This window comes from Phoca vitulina, unplaced genomic scaffold, assembly GCF_004348235.1.
Source record: "Phoca vitulina isolate PV1807 unplaced genomic scaffold, GSC_HSeal_1.0 scaffold11, whole genome shotgun sequence".
NCBI classification, from domain to species: domain Eukaryota; kingdom Metazoa; phylum Chordata; class Mammalia; order Carnivora; family Phocidae; genus Phoca; species Phoca vitulina.
In genome coordinates this window covers 27361493-27386652 of record NW_022589714.1, presented here as the reverse complement: position 1 = coordinate 27386652, position 25160 = coordinate 27361493, and the positions used below count along the sequence as shown (strand labels likewise).

Here is a 25160-nt window from a genome sequence, read left to right as displayed (position 1 = left end):
CGGGGCTCGATCCCAGGACCCTGGGATCATGACCTGAGCCAAAGGCAGACGCTTAACAACTGAGCCACTCAGGCGTCCCAAGTCTCAGAAATTCTAAGTCACAAGGAAATGTAGTGTACAAAAAACTGGAATCAGCGAAATGTAACAAGAATGGACTCAGTGTGCCTATTTGCAAGTGCTCTAAAATTTTAATTTCCCTTCATCCCACTCTCAACACAAACACATAAATACCTCTTGGGGCTAAGTGTTGTTATACATTAACAGGTTCATGTGGGAGGGCAAGAGAGATAGACCCTTACTACTCCCTACCACAAAAAGAGAGGGTCAGTAAAATGGATGGCAAAAATGAGGTTTGGAGCTTATCTACGGCTTTAAATACCATTTCTACCATCTATGCAGGTAGGAAAACTGAGACTTAATGAGATTAAAATGCATTAGGAGGGTTAAGATAAACATCTAGCACTAAAAATATGATCATGTGAACGTCTCCATTCTCAAACTGCTCCAGTCAAAGTGTGTGGGTTTAAATCATAGTTCTGCCATCTACCTACTGTGTGACCTTTACAAGTTTTCCCTTCTGGAAAGTGAGCACCTACTCCAGAGAAGTGCTGGGGAGATGAAATGAGAAAAAACAGGGAAACATGAGAACAATGTCCACGTGTTGCCCACATGTAAGCACACAGTAAATGTGAGAGCTTTTGTTTATTATGTGTTATTATGATGATGAGAAGGTTTAAAAACTCTAGGATTCTGACACACACACACACACACACACAAAAGGCTTTGTAATGTCAAAATACTAAAGAACAAATGGAGATCGGGAGCTAAGTATCTTTTCTGCTCCAAGGTGGTAGAAAATTCCTTAAGTGTTCCAGTGACATGTCTTAACAAAAGTCCCAAGACAAATTTACTAAGAGAAAAATCAGGATAAATTTTTAGTTAACTTACCCTTAAAAACATTCCAAAGGAGCGAAATAAAATGTGCCTATATTATTAATTAAGTTTATATTAGTGATCTCTATTACAAATGCATACAGGCACATTTGAGTATAAATTATGGATTCAGAAAAAGTACATAGATTAGAGCAGCCAAAGATGCTAAAGTCTAATGCATTCCACATGGCCCATGGCCCGCTTCATCAAGAGGCCGGTCTCACTGAAAGCTGACTGAAACTGCGCGGTCACAGCTTCTGATCCATCTACTTCACAGCCACATCCTAGTTCAGCCTTTCTCACCCTCAGGCCTGTTTATTATTCATATTGCGGGATTCAAAATATCTGCACGGGAGCCTGGGTGGCTCAGCCGGTTAAGCCTCTGACTTGATTTCAGCTCGGGTCATGATCTCAGGGTCATGGGATTGAGCCCCATATCCAGCTCTGTGCTCAGTGCCAAGTCTGCTTGTCCCTCTCCTCTTTCTCTCTCAAATAAATAAATAAAATCTTAAAAAAAAAATGTCTGGAGTGATTCATATAAAGTCATTCAAATAATCCTGAATCACCACAGCTGATTTATTTTTATTGCATCTCCAAGACACAATCAGAGTTGACCTCATGGCAACCCATGGTAACACTGGTTGTCTCCAAATGTGTACATTAGGAAAGGCACAGGCTTTAGGCACATGCCTTCTGGACTGGTGGGCACTACCAATGGCACCTAACCAAATCCAGAAGAGGAGGGCACAAGGCCTGGGCTCAAGTCCACACATGGCAGAAACACAAGAACGTGTCAGCAGAGGACTTAAGATTCCAGGAGGCTGAACAGGAATCATGTGAGATAAGGTGCCAATAACTTCCTCACCAACTCTGACAATTTCCAGTCTCCAAATGATCCTAGCAGAATGCAGAGAGATGGAGGAGGTGAGTTTTACCTGCCCCAAAGAACACTCTCCAGAATTTTTGCCCTAAGCAACAGAGTAGCCTCCACTGATGTTTCATGCTTCTATTCTCTCTCCCTTCCAATTCCTTCTGAAGAAGTCAGAACAAAGGTCATCATCCTTCGATTCCTCAGAAGCAATGATCACCAGATGACAGCAGAATGTCACCTGTTAGGGCCAAGCTCTGGCCCTAATTACCTCCCACCCATACTGCTGCCCTAGTTACTTACCTGACCCCTGTCCTGTTCCCCGCTGACTCGTCCTGCTCACGTTTAGTCTTCCTAAAGTTGTGCTTTGATCATGCTCTTCTAGTATCTCCATGAAGCACAGAAAATGAAGCTTAAACACAGTGGTTGTCTAGAGTGTATTCTGGCCCCAGTCTCTTTTTCCAGCTCTCTATTGTACTTCTCTCTCATGGAAATCCCCACATCCAGTCAAATGGTTCTCAGTACTTTTGCTTATTCCAGTCATCATACCTAACTTCTGGGGCCTACTGCATGCCTGCCAGTATTTTTATTTTTTTAAAGACTTTTTTTTTTTATTTATCCATTTGAGAGAGAGAGCATGAGCAGGGGGAGGGGCAAAAGGAGAGGGAGAAGCAGACTTCCCACTGAGCAGGGAGCCCAACATGGGGCTTGGTCCCAGGACCCTGAGATCATGACCTGAGCAGAAGGCAGATACTTAACCAACTGAGCTACCCAGGCACCCCATTCCTGCCAGTATTTTAAAGCCCAACCCAATCCCATCTCTTCTGTGAAGTAGTTATCCCCTGTCCACCCTATGGGGATGGGGTGGGGGGGGTGCAGGGAGGAGGGGTAATGCTCTCTGTTCTCTGAATTCCTATAATGCCTAAGCTATATGTCATGTGCAAATATCATTCATCTGACCTGGTATATTCTTTATTATTTTCCGCTGTCCCTGTCCCCTCTCAGACTCTCTGCCCACCTCTCCCTTGCTCTGTCCTTGGGATGCTGGTCTCTGTAATGTGCATCAACCAAGCCCCTTCAGTTGGGTCAATGGAAAGCACCAGCAGGAGCTAAGAGAGCACCCCCACCCCCCCGCTCCCTTCCTGACTCCCTGGGTTCTGGCTGTGGCCGCACTCCTCAGTCACAATTCTTATGAAAGGGTCTTTCATGGCCCCAGCAATTCTTACCAGAATCCAGTAAGACCAGTGCTATCTGCTGCCTGTTCAGGCTGGGAGTAGTAGGTGGGTAGGCTCCACCTGAAGGTTAGGGAAGCACCCTAGCCCTGCCCACACCTCTGTAAATAGTCTTTTCATTAAACTCTCTTCAGTTAAACTCTTAGTGGGCCGCCTGTTTCCTGCCAGATACACAGAGCAGAACTTGAACCCATGTCCATTTTCCTACAGAGCCTGATTTTTTTCACTTGGATCACTGCTGTGTGGGAGATCTGTACACAGTGCTGAGGATCAAAACAAAAGGTATCTCACTATGATAGGAAGGATCAGCAAGACTTTCCTGCTTGATCATGAGTCAGTCTTAAGAGGTGAACTGTAATTCACCAGGAAAACAAAGAGAGAAGATAGATAGGCATTCAAGGACAAAGTGGATACCAATTTCAAAGTCACAGAGGAATACATCTTATTACCCAAGGCAGTTACGTACGGTGCTCATGAGAGAATAATGGAGGTTGAGGGTTTCTAAAGTGTGATGATAACCACTTAACCAACCTGAACCCCACGTGGAGATTGGAAGCGGCAAAGGGTTAGCTAGATTCTGAGCGAGAGAACCAACGTGCCTCTTCTCCCTACCTTCAACAGATGCCCACCACAGAAGGTAAAGCCAACTCTGTAGCATAATATACAATCCCTTGGTGATCTAGCCCTGCCTGACCCAGCCAGTCTCATCTACCAGCACCACCTCCAGCTGTTCTCTGAGAATGCCAGACTTTCTCATACCTCTGCTGTACACGATCCTCTCATCAGAGATACCCACCTCCACTTTCCACCTGATAAACTCACGTTTCAGGACTCATCTTAGGCGTCTGCTTCTCTGTAAATCTTTCTGGCCCCACAAGGTGCTTCCCTGGTGCCTTGTTTATAACTGTACAACAGCATTTTCGTAAGACAGACATGCATCCGACGTACTTGTTTGCATGTCAGTCCACAGACTCAGCTGTGAGTTCCTAGAGGCCATGAACCACAGGAAGGTAGCAGACTGTAGAGCTAAGCGCTTGGGCTCTAGAAGCAGACTGTCTAGATCCAAATCCTAGACTCTGCCGCTAACAGCTAGGTAAACCCAGGCCTGTTATTTATACGCTCTGAGCCGCTGTTTCATCATCCATAAAACGGGAATAATAACATCTACCTCATAGGGTCGTTAAGTGAGTCCTATTATAAAGTGAGCCCTCATTAACTGTCAGTTATTAATATGTATCTGTGTATCCCTTATTTCCTATGTAAAAAAAGCTTATGTTTGTTGAATGAATAACTTTTCCTACCACCTTATAGTAGATACCACATAGATACCAAATTCTACATAGCTTATTTCACTAAATCGTGAAAAGAAGACCCTCATCTCTAAATATGTGCTTATTTTACAATTGGTCAAAGACACACAGGACCTTTTCTGTAAAGGAATTTAGCTTCTTGCCGTTGTCACTGGCCGGCACACTGAGTCAGAAGTTCTCCTGGCCTTCTAGCAACCTCCGCGGTGCCTGCGGCAGTTACCCCCACAGGAGGGTAGTTTTGTTTTCAGAATTTACAAAAACCTATTATCAAGCCAAATCTTGATGGTTCCCCTAGGTTGGCATGAGAAATGACAAAAATAGGCTCCCCACAACATGGAGTGAACCACAGGGAGACTTCCTTTAAATGCTAAAGCAATGTAGCATTACTGCAGTTATGAAACGCTGTTTAGAACGTTTTACAGTGGCATTTTCTAAGCCGCAAATCCTTAACCGTCACAACCTTGGATAAAAAAGTCCATGTGTGAGAACCCGAACCAAGAAAAAATACCAGAGCACATAGAACAATGCGGTCAGGAGGTGGAGACCAGCTCCCATGTGAGCCCGAATTTCCTAGGTAAGGTAGCACTGCAGCCCACAGAGACCGCGAGTGCGTGGGTAGAGAAGGCCAGTGCTGCTTGCTGCCCTGGTCCAAAACAAAGGCCACACCTGAGAAGGCTGGCACCCTTACCGTCACCCTGGCTGGTGCAGACGGCAACACTGGCCTCGGCGGCCCGACAGCCCCCTCCTGGTGGGGCTCAGCTACCGGCCCAGACCCCAGCCTTACCTTTCCCTCTTCTGCTTCTCTTCTGCTGATACTAGCTTTCTTGTTGCCCCTCTTCACCAACTCTGATCTCATCATTATTGCCCCTCGGCTTGTGGACTCTGTGGCCCCTGCTCTAATTCTCGACCCTGGCTCTAATGGGACTCAGAATTCACCCATTTTTAAATCACCCTGTCTGCAGTGACCACCTCTGGCCTCTTGGACAACTCTCTGGCCCGGTGCTTTCTATGAAATCACACTCCTTCCTGGGATTCCTATGGGTTCACAGCACTTGCTGAGGATCATGACAGAATAACCGGATGATCTAATCTGACAAGTTCTTAAAACGAAAAGAACCACCACGCCATGGATTTAATATTCTTATAAAAGTTCTCTACTTACAGGCCTTCTGGTTGAAGCACCTTGAACGGAGTGATAGAATTCTGGCTGGACTCGGCTATTTTTCTTGATTCTTCGTTTCCTCAAGGAAATCTCTTGCTCACTCTGATGGTGAACCTCCACCACAGGCTTGGCTTCTTCCAGGCGAGCAGCCGCGGCTGCCGCCGCACGTCTTCTCAGATGCCGAGGGCTCGCTCTGAATCCCTGGGGTGGAAAACAAACCCAAACAAATCCAGATGTGTATTGAGTTAGTTTTTGGTGAGTCTCTGGGGCTACTTGTACAAAGAGCTCCAAAAGTCACCAAGCTCAATGAGATCATTTACATTCCCGAAGGGAGCATGGATGTAGAAGGAGGCTCAACATTAAAAAATGCTTTTAATTCAGTAAAGCCAGTTTAAAAAAAAAGCCCAGTGGGTGAGCACATTGCTTTACTTATGTGTGTATACATCAGACCACATGTGAAGAAGGGTATTTTCACCTAGGCATGAAGCTTGGTGTAGGAGCAGGGCTGAATATTGTTAGGTGGCAAAGTGTCACTCTACGTTCATGAGAGCGGACTCTGAAGGCAGGAAAGCAGGAAGGTACAGCATCATTATAAAATACCAAAAAGTGAAGACTCAAAACTAAATGGAGGCAACACCATAAAACAGAGAGTACAAGTTCAGTTAAACCATATTATGCAGGGCGCCTGGGTGGCTCAGTCAGTTAAGAGTCTGCCTTCAGCTCAGGTCATGATCCCAGGGTCCTGGGATGGAGCCCCGCATCGGGCTCCCTGCTCAGCGGGGAGCCTGCTTCTCCCTCTGTCTGCCACTCCCCCTGCTCATGCTCTCTCTCTCTCTCTCTGTCAAAATCTTAAAAAAAATAAATAAGCCATATTACACATTTGGAAATAATATGATTTTGGAAAATCTCAAAGAATTACATAAAATAGTCTCTGTCCTCATGTAGCTTACAATTTCCCGAAGAGCAGCAGTTCATGTATAAGCTGGCATGTGTGATTAAGATTTAAAGCGGGCAGTTGAGGACACAGTGCTGGCAGATCTCAGAGAAGGAATCAATGAATGAAGCCGAAAATAGTCTATATTTGGCTTCGTTGTGTGGGTGGCATTTGAAGAATGAATAGAATTTATATTCCAGGCAGGGGAAACAACATAAGGAATGAATGAATAAGTAAAATAATGGTTGGGTGGATAACATATTTATGCAGCAATAGGAAACATTATTTCATGACATACTAGGATAAGCATATAAGCTATGCATGAGGTATGGCAGGAAATTAGAGGGTAGAGGGTGTTAAATGCCCCAAGGAGGGCTTCTGTGCAGTTGTGGGTCTTCTGACTTTTTTTTTTAAGTAGGCTCCATGCCCAGGATGGAGCCCAAAGTGGGGCTTGAACTCATTACCCTGAGATCAAGACCTAAGCTGAGATCAAGGGTTGGACGCTTAACCGACTGAGCCACCCAGGGGCCCCAAGGGTCTTCGGACTTTTAAAAGATGTCTAAAAAAACTTACAGACTGCAGTAAAAGCATAAAAAATGGAGGGTAAGAATTTCAGGGGGGAAGCAGTATGAGATACTGAAAGATTAATGTGCACAGGGGGATTCCCACTGAGGGACATGGGAGAAGGTCTGGAGTCTGGTTATGGAGACCCTGAATACCAGGCTGAAGGACATGAAGAAGGAGAAAAAATACAAAAGTAGGGTGTGACCCACAGAGTCAAAAGTAGCTCTGAGGTCAACAGAAATCAATAAGGAGGAAATGCAAATGGATTTAACAAAACTGGGTCACTGGGCGCTTTTCTCTCATCCCCAAACACATTGGCCTGTTTCCATCCCTTCTCTGTAGGCAAGCTCAGCTGGATCCTCTTCAATCCAAAATAGTCCCAGAAGATCCCCTCCATTCCCACATAATCAAGAGATACTACAGCAGCTGCTGGAGAAGAGGATTAAGAAGAGGGAGCTGGGCCAATCCCTAAAATGCCTCCTAGAGCAGAGTTAGGACCATACCGTCAGAATCAACAACCATGTGGGGCTGCCTTTTAAACATGCACATTCCTGGACATCCTTCCCAAACACACACAAGGGACACACCAACACACACACACACACACACGAGACGCACACACATGCACACTCTCTCTCCCCTCTCCTCTGCTTCCTTCTGAATAAGAATCTCTAGGGGTGAGGCCAAAGTGTCAGTTTTTGGCTTGAGTTTGGGAATTTTTTTTGTCATTCTCCTTTTTCCCTTTATTTATTTATTTATTTTAAAGATTTCTTTATTTACTTTAGAGAGAGAGAGCATGAGCAGGAGGGGGAGAGGGAGAGAGAATCTCAAGCAGACTCCACGTTCAGCACAACCCCAACACGGGGATCGATCTCACAACCCTGAGATTATGACCTGAGCTGAAACCAAGAGTCGGACACTCAACCGACTGCACCACTCAGGCACCCCTCTTTATTTATTTTTATTGAAGTACAGTTGACGCACAATGTTACAGAAGAACCTCTTTTTAACAAGCTCTTCTGGTAATTCTGTGCTTTGAGATTGAGAACCTCCAGGGGTCAGAGCTCAGTTTTACCACTAGGTGGCACTAACTTCCACACCCCCTGCTTGCTTTCTAGCTCAGAAATGTGTGTGCGCTGGTAGAATTAACCAAGTGTTTGCTGACATTCTAGCTCGTTATAGTGGGGTGAGGTGAGTATATGTCTTTGGTAAGAAGCAGATGCTCCTTCTCTTGTGTTCCTATGAATAATAAGCAACCAAATTTTGTTTAACTTGTATAATTACCAGTACTTCTTACTGGCCTACAAATTCTAAAAACACTTGGGGGGGAAACGCCATAAAACTCCCTCAATGTGATGCTCTCAAAAAAAGATTAAGGTTGGTGCAGTCCTTCTGGACAGCAATAGCTCAGCAAACCTGCCTCCCTGTACCTACTTTCGAGAGATTCTACCAAGTGTGAAGGTACTTAAGGTACTACATTACTTATGATAATAAACATTAGAAACAGTTTAAACCATCCTTCCTTCCCTAAACTTCAGTCACTTTCTTTACACTTTCTTTATACTTTCACATTTTTTTTAATTTCTGACACCACCATGCAGGCCTCTGTGATTTCCATTAGAGCCAAATACACTGGCACTATTTTTAAATAAGTTTTTATAAGCACTACAGGATACAGTACACGACCGCAGCCAGACTATCTGGGCTCAACCACTGCCTCTGTCACTTCCTAGCTGTGTGATCTTGAATAGTTACTTAACCATTTCTTCATCTGTACAGTGGTGATGAAAACTAGGACTACTTTCATAGGGCTACTGAGATGAACAAATGAATTAATGTATATACTTAGAAGTGCATCTGGCATGGAGTGATACGTAAGTGTTGGCTAGGATTATTATGTATTTCACTTGTGTGAATAAAAGATATTCTTTTTTTAAGATTTCATTTATTTATTTGAGAGAGAGCGTGCGCTCAAGCAGGGGGGAGGGGTAAAAGGAGAGGAACAAGCAGACTCCCTACTGAGTGGGGAGGCTGATGCAGGGCTCCATCCCAGGACCCCTGAGGTCATGACCTGAGCTGAAGTCAGATGTTTAACCGACTGAGCCACCCAGGTGCCCAATAAAAGATATTCTTAAAGACAAAAGTGTGTTATTAATCAGATATAAAAGGAAAATGAGTCACACCACAGGTGTGCCTTGTTGACAGACACACATGAGTACTGTTGAGATACCAACCACCCCTATCAATCAGGGGAGAGTTCTTTGCTCCAGAGAATCCGGAGCATTTACTCTCTAGTGAGTCAATCTATCTGGGCTCGAATGTAAGCTCTATCACGGAATAGGTATGCAAATTACTTCTCTGCCTCAGTTTCTTCATCTGTCAAATACATATAATAATACCTCTCTCATGGAGTTATGATGGTGTTTAAATGAGATAATCCACATTAGGTACTCACAACAGTACAAATATAACAATAAGTAGTCAATAAATTATCACCATTATCATTACTATTTCATTTCCTAGATACTGCAGCAGCAATTCACCCGCAGTTATGACTACAAACACATCAACCACACGGAGTCATCACTGGGCAGTCACCCTGTTTATTTTCCTAAACTACTGCACAGAATTGTAGGTCCTAGGTTTATTAGACTTGCTTGTCCTAAATACTCTATTAAAAAAGCCACAACTCTTAATAGAAGAAAATTTTATTTTAAAACAGTAGGTTCTTACAGATGGTAACAGGACTTGATGGTGTCAGTATAAAGTCCATTTCTCTATTCACTTGATCTTGCCTGGATACCTTTTAACCAATAGGTGATCAACACTTGGAAGTCTCTCAGCAGTGAACTTGCGCCATTTTTTTTTTTTTTTTTAAAGATTTTTATTTATTTATTTGACAGAGAGAGACACAGCGAGAGAGGGAACACAAGCAGAGGGAGTGGAAGAGGGAGAAGCAGGCTCGCCGCCGAGCAGGGAGCCCGATGCGGGGCTCGATCCCAGGACGCTGGGATCATGACCTGAGCCGAAGGCAGGCGCTTAACGACTGAGCCACCCAGGCGCCCCGAACTTGCGCCATTTTTAGGCCACCCCATTTTATCAGCGCCTTTGGGGTAATAACTTCTCAAGATACGCAGTCTTGAGACAGAGTGCTCCTCATCGCACTCTAGATCTTGCCTCTTAATGACCAGTATAGTTAATGAGTAGACATATGGCCAAGGCTCAACCAATTGAAGTTTCTCTGCTTGGAACACTGAATATTAAATGGAGGGATGTAAAGACTGAAAAAAATCAGTAGGAATTCGTCAGTCTAGTGGCTACACCAAAGACCTTCTGAAGCTGCCTAGTTTTGTCTGTTCTAACCAGACATTCAGTCTTGATAGTGAGTTCTACCATATATTTCTAATAAATTCTCTTTTGGTTTATGACAGATTCTGTGACCTGAAAACAAAAACCCCAATGTATACTCTTCTGTGATGCTTTTAGATGGTTAGCTATTTTCCTCAAAGTTTGAGTACTCAGATCTAAACAGGTTGGTTGTGTAGATTCGCATTAAAAAGGAGACATTAACAGCAGTAATTTCCTAAGCACTAAGTACTTAGGGGCTAAGCCTATTATATCCACTTCCTAAGCGAGCAAACTGAGATTTATCAGGGCTAAGTAATCCACGTAAAGCAAAAACTTGCAATTAGAAAAGCCCAGATCAGAACTCGGGTCTGTCTAACTCCAAGCCCATACCGATGCCCTTAATACTCTGCCATGAGGCAGAGATTATATATAGGGCAGTAATGCATTCAGAGATGGTGTTCCACATATATTTACAGGACTGGGCACCAAGGAGGTGCCTAGAAATCTATGCAGGTTGATTAAAACAAGAAAAGGTCTATAAACAATTTAGGTAAGCGAAGAAAAAATTGAAAAAGTTAACATTTTCAGATAAGAATTATTGTTAGATAAGATCAAACTACCATCCAGCTTACTGATGAAGCATCTGAACAAATGGAAATTTAACACATTGAATCACTGAACATTTAAATAGAATTGCTTTTGTGTTATTGCTATGCCTGAAACACCAAAGCTGGTAGGTATACAAGATACAAATTTACCATATGCAAATATTATGATACTCAATAAGCTAATATTTTCATAAAGTATATAATAATACCTCATAAAACCTCTACGATTCTCTTCATCCAAGGCTAGAAATAAAGTGTATAGCAGAAGTTCTTGGGTCCATGGATAAAATTCAAAGAAGACAAAGAGGATAGCCAATTAACTTGGATGGGGAAAAATTATGTCTTTATTGTCACTGACCTCTACTATGAAATTTAGCATATCACTCAATTACGAAAGTAGACTGTAAACCTGATATTTTTGCCAGTATCAGTGACTTCTGCCACCAAAAGGAATCAAATATATTTACATATTTAATTATAGTGGCTGCAGATATCTTGAGATACCATTTATAATCATCATTACTTCAAAATCACAGTAGTTAACAAATCTGCCACTAGAACTTATTGTTTAATTCATTAATAAAGAAGTACATATATTGCTCTGCCCAAAATGTTTTTAATAATTTTTAATGATCTTTCAATATAATTGACTTCCTTTATAATTATACACATACATACACACACATATAACATTATGCATTTAAAAACATTCTGAGACTGAATCCATGGGCTTCACTCCACTGCCAAAGAGGTTTATGGCATAAAATAGGTCCCCAATACAGAAAATCTCAGAAATGAGTTTATGACAGAGACTGTTAGCTGCTCACCAAAACCCATGATTGCCTCTTTCTCTTCGGCACAGGCTAGGCTAGACATTTCCCAGCCTCCCTTGCACTTAGGTAGGGCCATTAGGTAGAAGTGATTTCTAGCCAATGGAATATGGACATAAGAAATGTATGCCATTTCTGGATCTAGCCCATGAATATTTCCCATCACCACTTCTCCATGCTCTTTGTTTTGGCTGGGATGACCTTCAGAGCAGACTGGAAAGTCACATATTGAAGATGGTAGTGACTTTATCAGCCTGGATCCCTGAATAACTGCATGGAGGAAGCCACTCTGCCAACCTGTTCACCCACTCCACCCTTAAATGACTAACAGGTATATTTCTATTTTGTTTGAGCCATTAAAGTGTATGTTTCCTATGGGAGTTACCCTAATTCAGTGGTTCTCAAACTTTATCAAGAATCAGAGCTGGACATATTGAATGGAGCACCAGGTGTTATACGCAAACAATGACTCATGGAACACTACATCAAAAACTAATGATGTGGGTGCCTGGGCGGCTCAGATGGTTAAGCGTCTGCCTTCGGCTCAGGTCATGATCCCAGGGTCCTGGGATCGAGTCCCGCATCAGGCTCTCTGCTCCTTAGGAGCCTGCTTCTCCCTCTGCCTCTCTCTCTCTGTCTCTCATGAATAAATAAATAAAATCTTAAAAAAAAAAACAAAACTAATGATGTAATGTATGGTGACTCACATAACATAATAAAATAAATTAAAAAAAGAAAAAGAAAAAAGAATCAGAGCCAGGGCGCCTGGGTGGCTCAGTCGTTAAGCGTCTGCCTTCGGCTCAGGTCATGATCCCAAGGTCCTGGGATCGAACCCCGCGTCGGGCTCCCTGTTCAGCAGAAAGCCTCTCCCACTCCTCCTGCTTGTGTTCCCTCTCTTGCTATGTCTCTCTCTGTCAAATAAATAAATAAAATCTTTAAAAAAAAAATCAGAGCCACGAGGAAGGCTGATTAAAACAGACTGCTGGGCTCCATCCTCAGAGCTTCTAATTCAGTAAATCTGGGATGGGGGTTGAGAGTTTACACTCCTCAAATAATGCTGATGCTGCCATCCCATGGCTACACGGAGAATCCCTGCTCTATACCAGCTTCTGCCCCTTGCTAGGTCATTAGTCAGTAATTCTGGTCATAATAACACTGTTCCCTATTGCACTATGGGCAGAGGGACCTTCAAAATCAAAGCAACTTTGTCATTTGTGAGTTTAATAATCCTGTATTAAAAGAATGGCCAAGGAAGCCACTCTTTCAGCTGGATTAGAAGTACTATATCTAGAGCTACATTTTTGTCTTCAGAGAGGATATATTCTCTGAAAAATAAGGGATAGTGGGACAAAATATTACCTTTTCAAAGTCTTATTTTCTAACCATCATTTTGTGGCATAGATCACCGGTTCCTAGAGGTGTGATGATAGCAAGAAGTCAATTTTAATCTTTAAAACATCTAAGGGGGCACCTGGGTGGCTCAGTTGGTTAAGCGACTGCCTTCGGCTCAGGTCATGATCCTGGAGTCCCTGGATCGAGTCCCGCATCGGGCTCCCTGCTCGGCAGGGAGCCTGCTTCTCCCTCTGACCCTCCCCCTTCTCATGTGCTTTCTCTCTCTGTCTCAAATAAATAAATAAAATCTTTAAAAAATAAAAAAATAAAAAAATAAAACATCTAAGGAATTGTATACTTATTTTACGTAAGGTTTCACAGGTTAGTACTACAGTGTTTCTTTTATACCGACTGATAGTCTATTAACTGGTTATTAGCTCCTGCTGATCAGAAGCTCTGATTGGTGACAGAGAGCCTTGACGATTTTTCAAATGAATTGTAACTTAAAGGAAGTTTTGTAAACAGGAATCTTTTAAAATCTCTTACTGATGTCAATCATTCCCTTCTTGACATACACCCCACCTACAGTTCTTGCTGCCTAGGAAAGCACGGCACCCACTCCTCTCGGTCATGGTTGCTGGGTCTTGATACTTGGGCTGCGTACCTCTCTTTTTTTTTTTTTTTTAAAGATTTTATTTATTTATTTGACAGAGAGAGACACAGCGAGAGAGGGAACACAAGCAGGGGGAGTGGGAGAGGGAGAAGCAGGCTTCCCGCGGAGCAGGGAGCCCGATGCGGGGCTGGATCCCAGGACCCTGGGATCCTGACCTGAGCCGAAGGCAGACGCTTAACAACTGAGCCACCCAGGCGCCCCAGGCTGCGTACCTCTCTTGACAGTTTGATAGAGAAATACCAAGAGCCCGGGCCACTTTGCACAGAAGTTAAAACTGAGGGGGAAAAAAAAAAGTCGTTCTGAAGACCAGGGCTTCTCAAACTTCAATATGTATATGCATAGCCAAGGATTCTTACTAAAATGCAGATTGTGGGACCTGAGACTCTGAATTTCTAACGAGCTCCCCCGCTGCCCGTGCTTCTGGTCTGCAGATCAATCTCTGGGTGACAAGGATATAGAAGGCCTGATGGAAGCTCTGTGGCTCCGGTACAGGCGAACAGTAACAGGGCGCGGAAACCACGATGAGGAGAGAAAAACAGGTTGACAGCAGAAGTGGAGTAGTTCTGAGTCACACCTCAGGCATTTCACCACAGCGAGAAGGGAGGCCTTGAACCCACAACCAGCTCTCCACACTCATCTCTGTGAAGCCAGACCCTACCATGGCTCTCTTTCTTAAATTCCACTAAATGACACATACATCCTTATAACATACCCTAAAATACAGTCGGTCTCTGATTCGGCACCCAAATGAGCCTAAGACACAAAACATGACCTCCACGGTTGGGGCAGGGAAAAGAATAAAAGGAGACTTTGAGGCTGAAACTACTGGAGATACACCTCCTTTAAGGAGCTTAAAGGGCTTTTTAATTATAACTGTTAGATTAACCTAAGCAGGGATCATGGGGTGCACGCAGAAAACAACTATATTCTCTCTCCCTGCTGTCCTTAAAACCCACCATGAGGAGTTCATTTTCTTCCATTGCTACCCAAAATTTTGTGTGGACTCTATAATTTTTCTGGTCATTCTCAGATAATTAAAAAGTCTTCTAAGCCACTTCTAGTCACAAAACCAGGACCACTTCAGTGAGCTCCTATCACTCTTCCTGGTTTTCTCTTACACCGGGTTCAAAGTGACTCCAGGCTCTTTCTCCCAAGAGATCCATAAGAAATGCTCATGCGTCCCTTGCCCCAACACATTCTGGGAAAGCAGGCTGTTTGCGATGCAGCCAACTCTGCTGGCTCCTCCATCAGGGCAGCAGGCCAGCCATGGTCTCTGGTCCTTTGAAATCATCCCATGTGGTCTGGCACCTGCCTTGGCACACAGACGCTGAGAATACAAGTCAAGCTTTCCCAGTGGTCTCCCGAAAGTCACTCTCACTAGGCTTAAGAGGGCTTAGGGTGAGACTCGGGGACACTGCTAAGACATTTTCCAGACTCTAATCCTGAGCTGTCCAATAGGGTAGCTACTAGCCACATGTGGCTGTTTGCATTTAAATTCTAATTAAAATTAGGGGCGCCTGGGTGGCTCAGTCGTTAGGCGTCTGCCTTCGGCTCAGGTCATGATCCCAGGGTCCTGGGATCGAGCCCCGCATCGGGCTCCCTGCTCAGCGGGAAGCCTGCTTCTCCCTCTCCCACTCCCCCTGCTTGTGTTCCCTCTCTCACTGTCTCTCTCTGTCAAATAAATAAAATCTTTAAAAAATAAATAAATAAATAAATTTTAATTAAAATTAAACTACAAATTCAGTTCCTCAGGCATACTAGCCACATTCCAATTGTTCAATATCCCATGTGGCTAGTAGTGTTAGATGATGCAGATAGACCTTTCCATTTTCACAGAAGGTTCTATTAATAGCACAGCTCTAATCTCTCATAACTTGATCCTCAGCCTTTATCCATTTAGCCTAAAATTGGTGATGGGTGATTATAAGTGGCAATGTAGGCTAACTGCTGAGGCAAGCAACACCAAAATCTCAGTACATCGGCACAATAAAAGTTCATGTCTTGCTCATGGATGAGCAAAAAGGATAGGTACTCCGCTCCACGGAGTCATCTGGGGTGCAAGGCACCTTCCATCTGGATCCACAACGTCCTCTCCACTCTACTAGTTTATGGAGAAAGAGCCAGGAATGTGTAGGAGGCTTTCCAAAGGCCAGGCCTATAAATGGCCTACATCATTTCTCCTTACATTTCATTAACTAGAACTCAGTTACATGGCCATCACCTAACTGCAAGGGAAAGTAAAAAATGTATTTAGGTCATGTGCCCAGAAAAAAGAGAGCACAGATATTGGTGAGCAACAGCAAACTGCCACAGAGCTATTGGCAAAACCAATTTTATAGCCACCCCCTTGGCCAGTCCTGCAGAGGGGTCTAGCTCTTCCCTCTGGCAACATGAGCCTTACCAACTACAACACTTGGGGGCCTCAGGCCAGACTCAGACAAAAAGAGTTCCATTTACACATCTTATTACATAGCTAAACATAATTTGAGTCCCATTTATTTAATATTTTCCCAACACAGTTCAGCTGTTAACTATATTCAATTTTAATTCTTTACAGGTGCATAAATAATATTCATTTCTAGTTATCGAACACTTCCTATGTACCAAACACTGTGCATGCATGATCTCATTATTTCTTATCATGTGCCTGGGAGACAAATACTATTTTGATGCCCATTTTGCAGATGAGAAAATGGACACTTAGTAACTACCCTAGGGTTGAAACTCAGGCAACCTGACCCATGCTCTCTATCAGGGGTCAGCAACTATGGCCAAACCTGACTCACTAGTTTTGCCAAATTTTATTGGAATACCACCATGCCCACTCATGTACATATTGTCTATGGCTACTTCTATGCCACAAAAGCAGAGGTAAATAGTGCAAAAGAGTCCATATGGCCTCAAAGTCAAAAATCGTTATTATTTGGGCTTTTACAGAAAAACTCCGCCAACTCCTTCTCTACAGTATCCTACGGGGCCTTGAGCACTCTGCTTCCCTCACAGATTAAAAAGTAACTTTGACTCAGTGTTTTGGTCTACTAATCAGTGCTCTCCCTCAACAACCTAGTCTGTGAAATATAAGGTCAGTCTAATTTCCCTCCGGCAGCCATGTCCACCCCATCTGCTTGTGGTTTCATGCACAGATTAAACAACATCTGTTCTGTTGTTTCATCAACCACATAAACGATACTACCAAAGGATGCACTTGCATTATTTTTCTAAAAAGATTATGTCTACTCCCTGATATTTTTTATATTCAGACTGTAACAACCAAACAAAAGGTTTGCACAAATTTATCAAACTGCTTTTGGTACAACCGGTTTTAATCCTTCACCCTTCCCACATCCTGCTTTAGTTTTTAGAGATAAAGCCACCAGCACAGAGTGAGAGTGAATTTCATGGGCAGTGGCTGTCCAGGAAGGCAAGGCTTGTTCTGTTAAAACTGACCTACACTCATTTTTCTCTTAGACAGGATTCATCAACATCATGTTTTTTACCAAAATAAGCCATAAAAAGAAAATATGTATCTTAACTTTGAAGAGACTCTCAGAGTATGGAACTCACATTGCATTGGTATTAAAATCAAATTAAAAGTAAGGTAGAAACTGCATCCACCATAGCAGAACTAGAACAAGAACATTTTAATGGCTGCTGTGGGGCACCACCCAAATCCCGCATCCGTGAGTCAGGTACTTATTTCCCCAGCTGCTGGGAGTGATGGCAGCTCCTGGCTTTTAGCAGAAGCCCTTCGTGGGAATTGCCCTCAGCTTGAAAGCTAGCTGCTTGGCCTACAGTCAACCCCCTCCCCCAGGGCCAGTGTTGGTCAATGGAAAGGTGAGCGCTTGCCTCAATTAGGGACATTGCTGAGGGGCCTGAACTTGCGCATACATCACAACCCCACTTCTCTGACCATCCTGCTTCCTTCCTTCCATTTAAGTGTTGTTCCCAGGGGCACCCCCCATTCAATCCCCTGCACATAATCGCCATCTCAAAGTCTTTCCCTAGGAAGCTGACGTGCAACAAACAAACATGACTCTGCTTTCCTAAACAGTGCCATCAATCGCTTATGAGCCATATTTAACATTCACTGACAAGAAAGAATCAGCAGTAAAGAGCTTCCAGAAGACAGCAAATCTATCATTATAAAAAATGAGAGTAACAGCAAAATATCGGACAGTGTATACATCAAAAACAGGTAGCAAGAGGATGCGGAAGCAGCAGACATCTGGGAAGTCAAGTGGGGAGCAGAGTCCTAGAGGGAAGCTGAAGCTCCACTCAAAGCTAAGGAGGCCAAGGGAGGAAGGCTGCCCGGGAAACGGGAGCAGTCAGTGCAATCTGCTCTCCTTGCAGCGGGAGCTCAGCTCAGCGCCTCTTGGCAACCAGGCCCCAGCCCCGGGCACAGACGGTCATGCGCAACGACAGGCTCTATAAATAGCAGAGCAACCAGCAAATCAGAACTCAGCCTGCATAATTGCAGATCAAGGGGTCCTATAGAAGATTCCTTAAATGTGAGCACAATCTGTTTGCATGCAGCTCTTTCTGAGCTACCCACTCACAGACATGATCGCTGACAGCCATGTCTACAAAATAAAAAGAGTCACAGTTTAAAACATGACTATGTCAGAGACAATGTCTTTTTCAAGATAAGAAGCAAGGAAATATGAAACAAGGAATCATGTTTTATGAGGTGTTTACAACTCTGCTAAGAAGCCAAATAGCACCCAAACAGCAAGACTTCTGAAGCTGTAAATAGTCACACTATGCAAAGACCATTAGCCACAGTAAGTGAAAGCCACAAGGCCAGTCTTAAGAAAGAAAGCAGCGGACCGGGGCATGAAGAGAGAAAAAGGAGCCACAGGAAAAGCACTACGATGAAAGGCAAGGGAGACTGGTGAGGCTGCACAGCCCACCAAGTGTGCAGGAGAAAATGTGGGAGTGGAGAATGGTGAAGACAGGGAAGGGAAGAAAGAAAATGGGGGGGGGGAAATGTGCTAATTTGCAACAGGTCACAGCAAAGTGCTAACATGGTCACTAAGTCTTCAAAGGCATCCTGAACACAGTTAAAGAATCAAAGCCTTTAAGAGTATCAAGTTAATTTATCAGGCAGTGCATCAGCAACAACTCAAGACACAAGAGAGGACAAAATAAAGACCTAACCGCATATGCAAATTGAACAGCTAACACTCTACACCAAGGAAGAATGGGTGGTTAAACCAACTTCACAACGGCTGCGATATCAACAGCACCCCCAACCAGCTATTTATTCTCAAGTAATAGGTTAGTCTTAAAGTCCAACAACGATCTCAATGAAGTATGGTTTGTATGAGAAATTCTTAAATTGAGGCTGACTCTACCATGACTCAGGCCGGTTCAGCCACAAGACGGATGGGGTCTCACTATTCGAGTGGCAGACAGGTAATGTGGGCAAGGAGCAAGCGGGCCCAGTAAGGGTCATGAGCATGGAACAGGCAAGAGCCAGCGGGTTGGCCCAACCGTGAGAGCTTCAGGCATCAAATTCTCAAAGCCAGGCAGGCGCTCGGTGATTAGTTCAGGCACAGCAGAACCTGGGCAGCCATAAGGGGTAAAGGCCCCAAGACCCCTAAGTGTCCTCACTGTTGCCTGCCTCCCTTCCACTCTGAAATCTTGACCTTCCCCAAGATCTAGCAAATAAAAGGCATTAGCCCTTCAGCTGTCAAACGTTCTGATTACTCAGGGCCTTCTTTCTACAGATAAGTATTTTGAATTTCAAACAACAACCCCGCCAGTGTATAAAGTTAACAAAAGCTATTCAGGCTTTTGGGCTGGAGTTTAGGGCAGGATTTCCAGTCCCAAAGGTGAGCTACGGACTACAACAGTAAAGTGGGGTAGTCATTTACTGAGCCCCAGGCCAGGAGGCGCAAGAGGGACGCTGGTCAAGCTCACCGTCAAGCCCCAGGCACAAAGCCTGTGAAGCAAGCCTAAAAACACAGGCAGAGGCGTCCAGCACATACTGCTCTGATCAGAAAGGTCTCCGAAACACTGACAGCCCCCACTGAGGTTGCACGGAGCAAGAAGGACTGGCTGTTTCTGCCCGCAGTCTGAAAGCTGACCCTTTGCCCTGAAGATACTGACTGAATGTGTATTTGGTCTACGTTCAAGTCTTAAATGTTTTTCTGGCAGCACGGCCCTCTCAAAATCTGCTTCCTCTCAAGACAGACTTATCAGCAAGAAGAAAAAAAAAAATGTTTTCAAGACCTAAAATCTTAACGATAATTTATACTAAGTAAAGAGAAAGAAAAAAAGGAGTGGAGAGAGCAAACAGGACCAAGGTCCAAACAAAGACAGTTCATCAGAGGACAGTGAGAAATGTGTGTGGCTAGTTCATTCTGAGGGTAGCGATGACATCTTTTACTGCTCATTTCTGTTCTGGCTTTGGCATATATCACACGGACATCAGCAAAATCTCTGCTTTAATGGTCACCTTGTACTCTTTTTACCAAGGTGATGTAGTAGCTAAAAGCTTTAAGGAGATTGTTTTACCCTCTCTTGCAGTTATTTGGGCAAGAGCTATGAACTTTTTTAACCCAGATCATATGATCCTGTTGACTTTTCCCAGCTGATTGATTTAAGTGGTGTTTATTTCAGTGTGGCTTTTTCACTGTATTTATCACAGTATGACTTATCTAAAACGCATTCCTGGATACGAAGGCAGTAACATGCTTCATTTCCCTTTCTGTCCTTCTTCGTTCCTACTTATATATGGCACAAGTAGATTCTCAATGTGTGTTGGGCTGGATTTTTCTTTTTTAAAGATTTGTCTAAAAATTTCAGAAAAGAACAAATTAGAAACTTAAACCCACCAAAGAGTATATACCTCATTCTTTCTGAACTATATAAATGAACGTGCCTGTTTTATACATCCCTCCACAGTAATAACTGCAAAGTTAGTAAATAGCATCCTGATTCTTCCCCTATGCTTGTACAGATACCTATATATAAATAAAAACTTTTAACAAAAATAGGATCTTGCTATATATATTGTTTTGTACTTTGCTCTTTTCATTTAACAATAATATAGAAATAGATTTAAAATCATATAGATAGTACGTTTAACAATTGATTGATTTTCTAGTATCTGGGTGTGCCATACTTTAGCCAACTATTCTCCTACAGATTAAAATTTGGGCTATTTCTATTTGTTTCTATTATAAACAGTGCAATAAACAAGATACATATGTATCTTTAAAAAATCTCTACTTAGAAATGGAATTGCCAGGCCACAGAAAAATCACATAGCAAAGATACTTCCAGGTTTGTCTCTAAAAATGTAGAACTAAATTACATTTCTAGCAACACTAGGAAAGTGCCTGTTTAATCCTATCCCTATCAACACTGGATAGTATCGACCTTTTTATTTGTTGCCAGTCTGATGGGCAAAAAACTAGTCTTAATTTGCATCTTTTATTCATAAGGTTGGAAATCCTTTCAGATTTTTATAAGCCTTTCTTTTTTGCTGTTTTCTTTGAATTATCTGTTCACATCCTTTGCTAATTTTTCTACAAGTTATATGTATTTGCCATATTGATTTTGTGGAAGCTTTTTATAGAATATGAATCTATTTGCTATATATGCAGCAAGTATGTTTATGTAGGTTGCAACCTGTCTTTTAACCTTATTGTACAGAAGTATACAATTCCTTTATTCAAAACTGACGATCTTTTCCTTTATGACTTCTAAATTTTGTTTTTTTCCTAGAAAGTTTCTCCCAATTGCTAGATTATAAAATGTTCTCCTAAATCTTCTTCTATTCCTTAAGTCCTTTAAGTGTACATTTATAATCCATCTAGAATCATATTTTTAATCCATCTGAAATTAACTTTTGACTATAGTGTGAGGTATAGACTAATTTTATTTCCTCCCAAGTGGATAACATCCACTGAACTATTCTTTCTACAAAGAGTTTATTTTATTCATTTTTTATTTTTTTAAATGTGTTTATTTTTTCTTATAGAAAATTTCAAACTATAAAAAAGAAGGTAAAAGAGTATAAAGAACTTTAAGTACCCATCACCCAGCTTCAAGAACTATCAATCCATTTCTATTGATTTCAAATGTCATTTTTATCATTTATTAAATCTCTACATATATTTGGATATGTATCTGAACACTCTTCTGTACTTTAATCAATGTGGTTATTTTTATAACAATATATAGACATAAAATTTTTTATAAAGACAATAGAAATATACTCTATACTGCATTATAATGAAATGAAAAGTATAGTAAAATAGAGGCCAACTACTATCGCAAATAGATCCAAAAATACAGTGACTCGAACAAGACAGAAACTCCTCTTTCTTGTGGCTAGTTCTCAGTTGACAGGTGGCTCTGATGCATGAGGTCATCCAAGGAGCCAGGATCCTACTCTATTACTGCTCTGCCTTCCCCTCAGGTATTCCTTCTCCACACATTTGAAACTGGCTCATCACCACCACAATTCCTTTCCAAGCATGGGAAGAAAGGAAGGAACTGTGGGAGACAAACAGCTTTGTTTTAAGGACTTGACCTAAATGTGCATATATCACTTTCACTTACATCCAATTGGACAGAACTTAACAGAACTGCAAGAGAGGCTGAAAAATGGAGGCTCTAGCTGTTTCGCCATATGCCCACTCACAAGTATAGAGTATCTATATTACAAAACTAGGGGAAGATTGAATTTTGAGGAAAAAATCATAGTCTTTACTATAAAAATGAGTGTAAAAAATTTTTGTACCACAGAGTTTGATTAGCTTTAAGATTTTATTTATTCATTTTTTTAACATTTATTTATTTGACAGAGAGCAGGACAGAGAGAGAGAAAGCACAAGCAGGGGTAGCAGCAGAGGGAGAGGGAGAAGCAGGCTCCCCACTGAGCAGGGAGCCCACCGTGGGGCTAATTCCCAGGATCCCAGGATCGTGACCTGAGCCAAAGGCAGATGCTTAACCGACTGAGCCACCCAGGCGACCCTTATTTATTCATTTGAGAGAGAGGGAGAGCAGGGGGAGGGGTAGAGGAAGAATCTCAAGCAGATTCCGTACTCAGCACAGGCCGATGCGGGGCTCAATCTCACAACCCTGAGATCATGACCTGAGCCAAAATCAAGAGTTGGATGCTTAACCACCTGAGCCACTCAGGCGCCCCCAGAGTTCAATTATCTTTAAAGGCACTTAAATGAGTTGTCAGATTTAGAAATAAATTATGCTGTTTTACGTTATAGAAAGACAAGAATTCCAAAATTCCAAAATTGCTAACTTCCAGCAATGACAAGAAGCTATCAGTAGCAGATATTTTCAAACAAATCAGACAAATAAAGGTGATGTTTGAATAATGAATAGGAAAGTAACTACTCTTTTAAATTTGTAGTATAAAAAGGGTGTTTTGAAAATGGATATTTGAGGGGCGCCTGGGTGGCTCAGTCGTTAGGCCTCTGCCTTCGGCTCAGGTCATGATCCCAGGGTCCTGGGATCGAGTCCCACATCGGGCTCCCTGCTCCGCGGGAAGCCTGCTTCTCCCTCTCCCACTCCCCCTGCTTGTGTCCCTGCTCTCGCTATCTCTTTCTCTGTGTCAAATAAATAAATAAAATCTTTAAAATAAAAAAAAATAAAAAAATAAAAAAAAAAAAGAAAATGGATATTTGAATGTATTTCTACTAACATGATTTTGTTCCCCTAAAAAAAGTAAGTTTATTATCTAGAAACGCTCTAATTTTATACATTCTTTTAGTTTGAAAATACCATTCTTTAATCAGTTTAAAAACCACCCAAATGAAGATTTTCAGTGAGTTTTGGAATCATAGGTGCACCTGAATGTTTATAGCAGCAATGTCCACAATAGCAAACTATGGAAAGAGCCAAGATGTCCATCAACAGATGAACGGATAAAGAAGATGTGGTGTATATATATGCAATGGAATATTATGCAGCCATCAAGGAAAAAAAAAAACAAAATCTTGCCATTTGCAACGACGTGGATGGAACTAGAGGGTATTATGCTGAGCAAAATAAATCAATCAGATAAAGACATGTATCATATGATCTCACCGATATGAGGAATTCTTAATCTCAGGAACAAACTGAGAATTGCTGGAGTGGTGGGGGGTGGGAGGGATGGGGTGGCTGGGTGATAGACATTGGGGAGGGTATGTGCTATGGTGAATGCTGTGAATTGTGTAAGACTGATGAATCACAGACGTGTACCTCTGAAACAAATAATACATCATATGTTAAAAAAAAGAAGAAGAAGATAGTAGGAAGGGAAAAATGAAGGGGGGGAATCGGAGGGGGAGACGAACCATGAGAGACTATGGACTCTGAGAAACAAACTGAGGGTTCTAGATGGGAAGGGGTGGGGGGATGGGTTAGCCTGGCGATGGGTATTAAAGAGGGCAGGTATTGAATGGAGCACTGGGTGTTATATGCAAACAATGAATCATGGAACACTACATCAAAAACTAATGATGTAATGTACGGTGATTAACATAACATAATAAAATAAAATCTAAAAAAATAAAATATTTTCAAGATGACACCAGCTTCACTGTACAAGGAGAAATGTAAACTTGGGTTCTTAAACGGGTTTTGAATACCTTTCTCTTCCTTTATTTTAACTGAGAAATAAACAAAAATCCTCCACTTAAAAAAAAAAGTATAAAAATCGGGGCGCCTGGGTGGCTCAGTCATTAAGCGTCTGCCTTCAGCTCAGGTCATGATCCCAGGGTCCTGGGATTGAGCCCTGCATCAGGCTCCCTGCTTGGTGAGAAGCCTGCTTCTCCCTCTCCCACTCCCCCTGCATGTGTTCCTGCTCTGCCTATCGCTTTGTCAAATAAATAAATAAAATCTTTAAAAATAAATAAATAAATAAAAGTATAAAAATCAATTCCTTCAGATTAGTTCATAAGAAAACCACCTGACATTAGGAAAAATTATATATCTTATATATATATCCCTTTCTATATGGATATATTATATATGCATATATTATATAATATAAAACATATACTATAATATACAATGCATAATATATTGTATATTTCATAATGCAATTAAATATTATATATTAATTATATATTATATGCAATATGCATATACATATATATCCCTTTATATATTTATATACATATATATGTGTATGAATATATGTATATACATAAAGTATATGTGTATATATGTATTTAAGAAAATTACTATTATATATTATATATATATCCCTTTAAAAATATACATGTAAATTCCTATCGCCATTAACAATTAAAATTTCTATGTTTCCCATACGCTATATGCCAGCACACCTCTCAGGCAAAAAAATATTCTCCGAGCTAATATATAAGCGTGCACTTTACCACAAA

General features: G+C 42.0%; 1 protein-coding gene across 12 annotated transcripts in view; it reads right to left on the bottom strand.

Annotated features, from left to right (window-relative positions):
- The window catches only part of DST (dystonin), a 470596-nt gene that overhangs the window by 403635 nt on the left and 41801 nt on the right, over positions 1–25160 (bottom strand). For all 12 annotated transcript variants that reach the window (XM_032409610.1, XM_032409591.1, XM_032409594.1 and 9 more), the window contains exon 3: positions 5506–5706. In XM_032409610.1, the coding sequence (XP_032265501.1) occupies positions 5506–5706 (201 nt within the window). The remainder of the gene's footprint in view (positions 1–5505; positions 5707–25160) is intronic.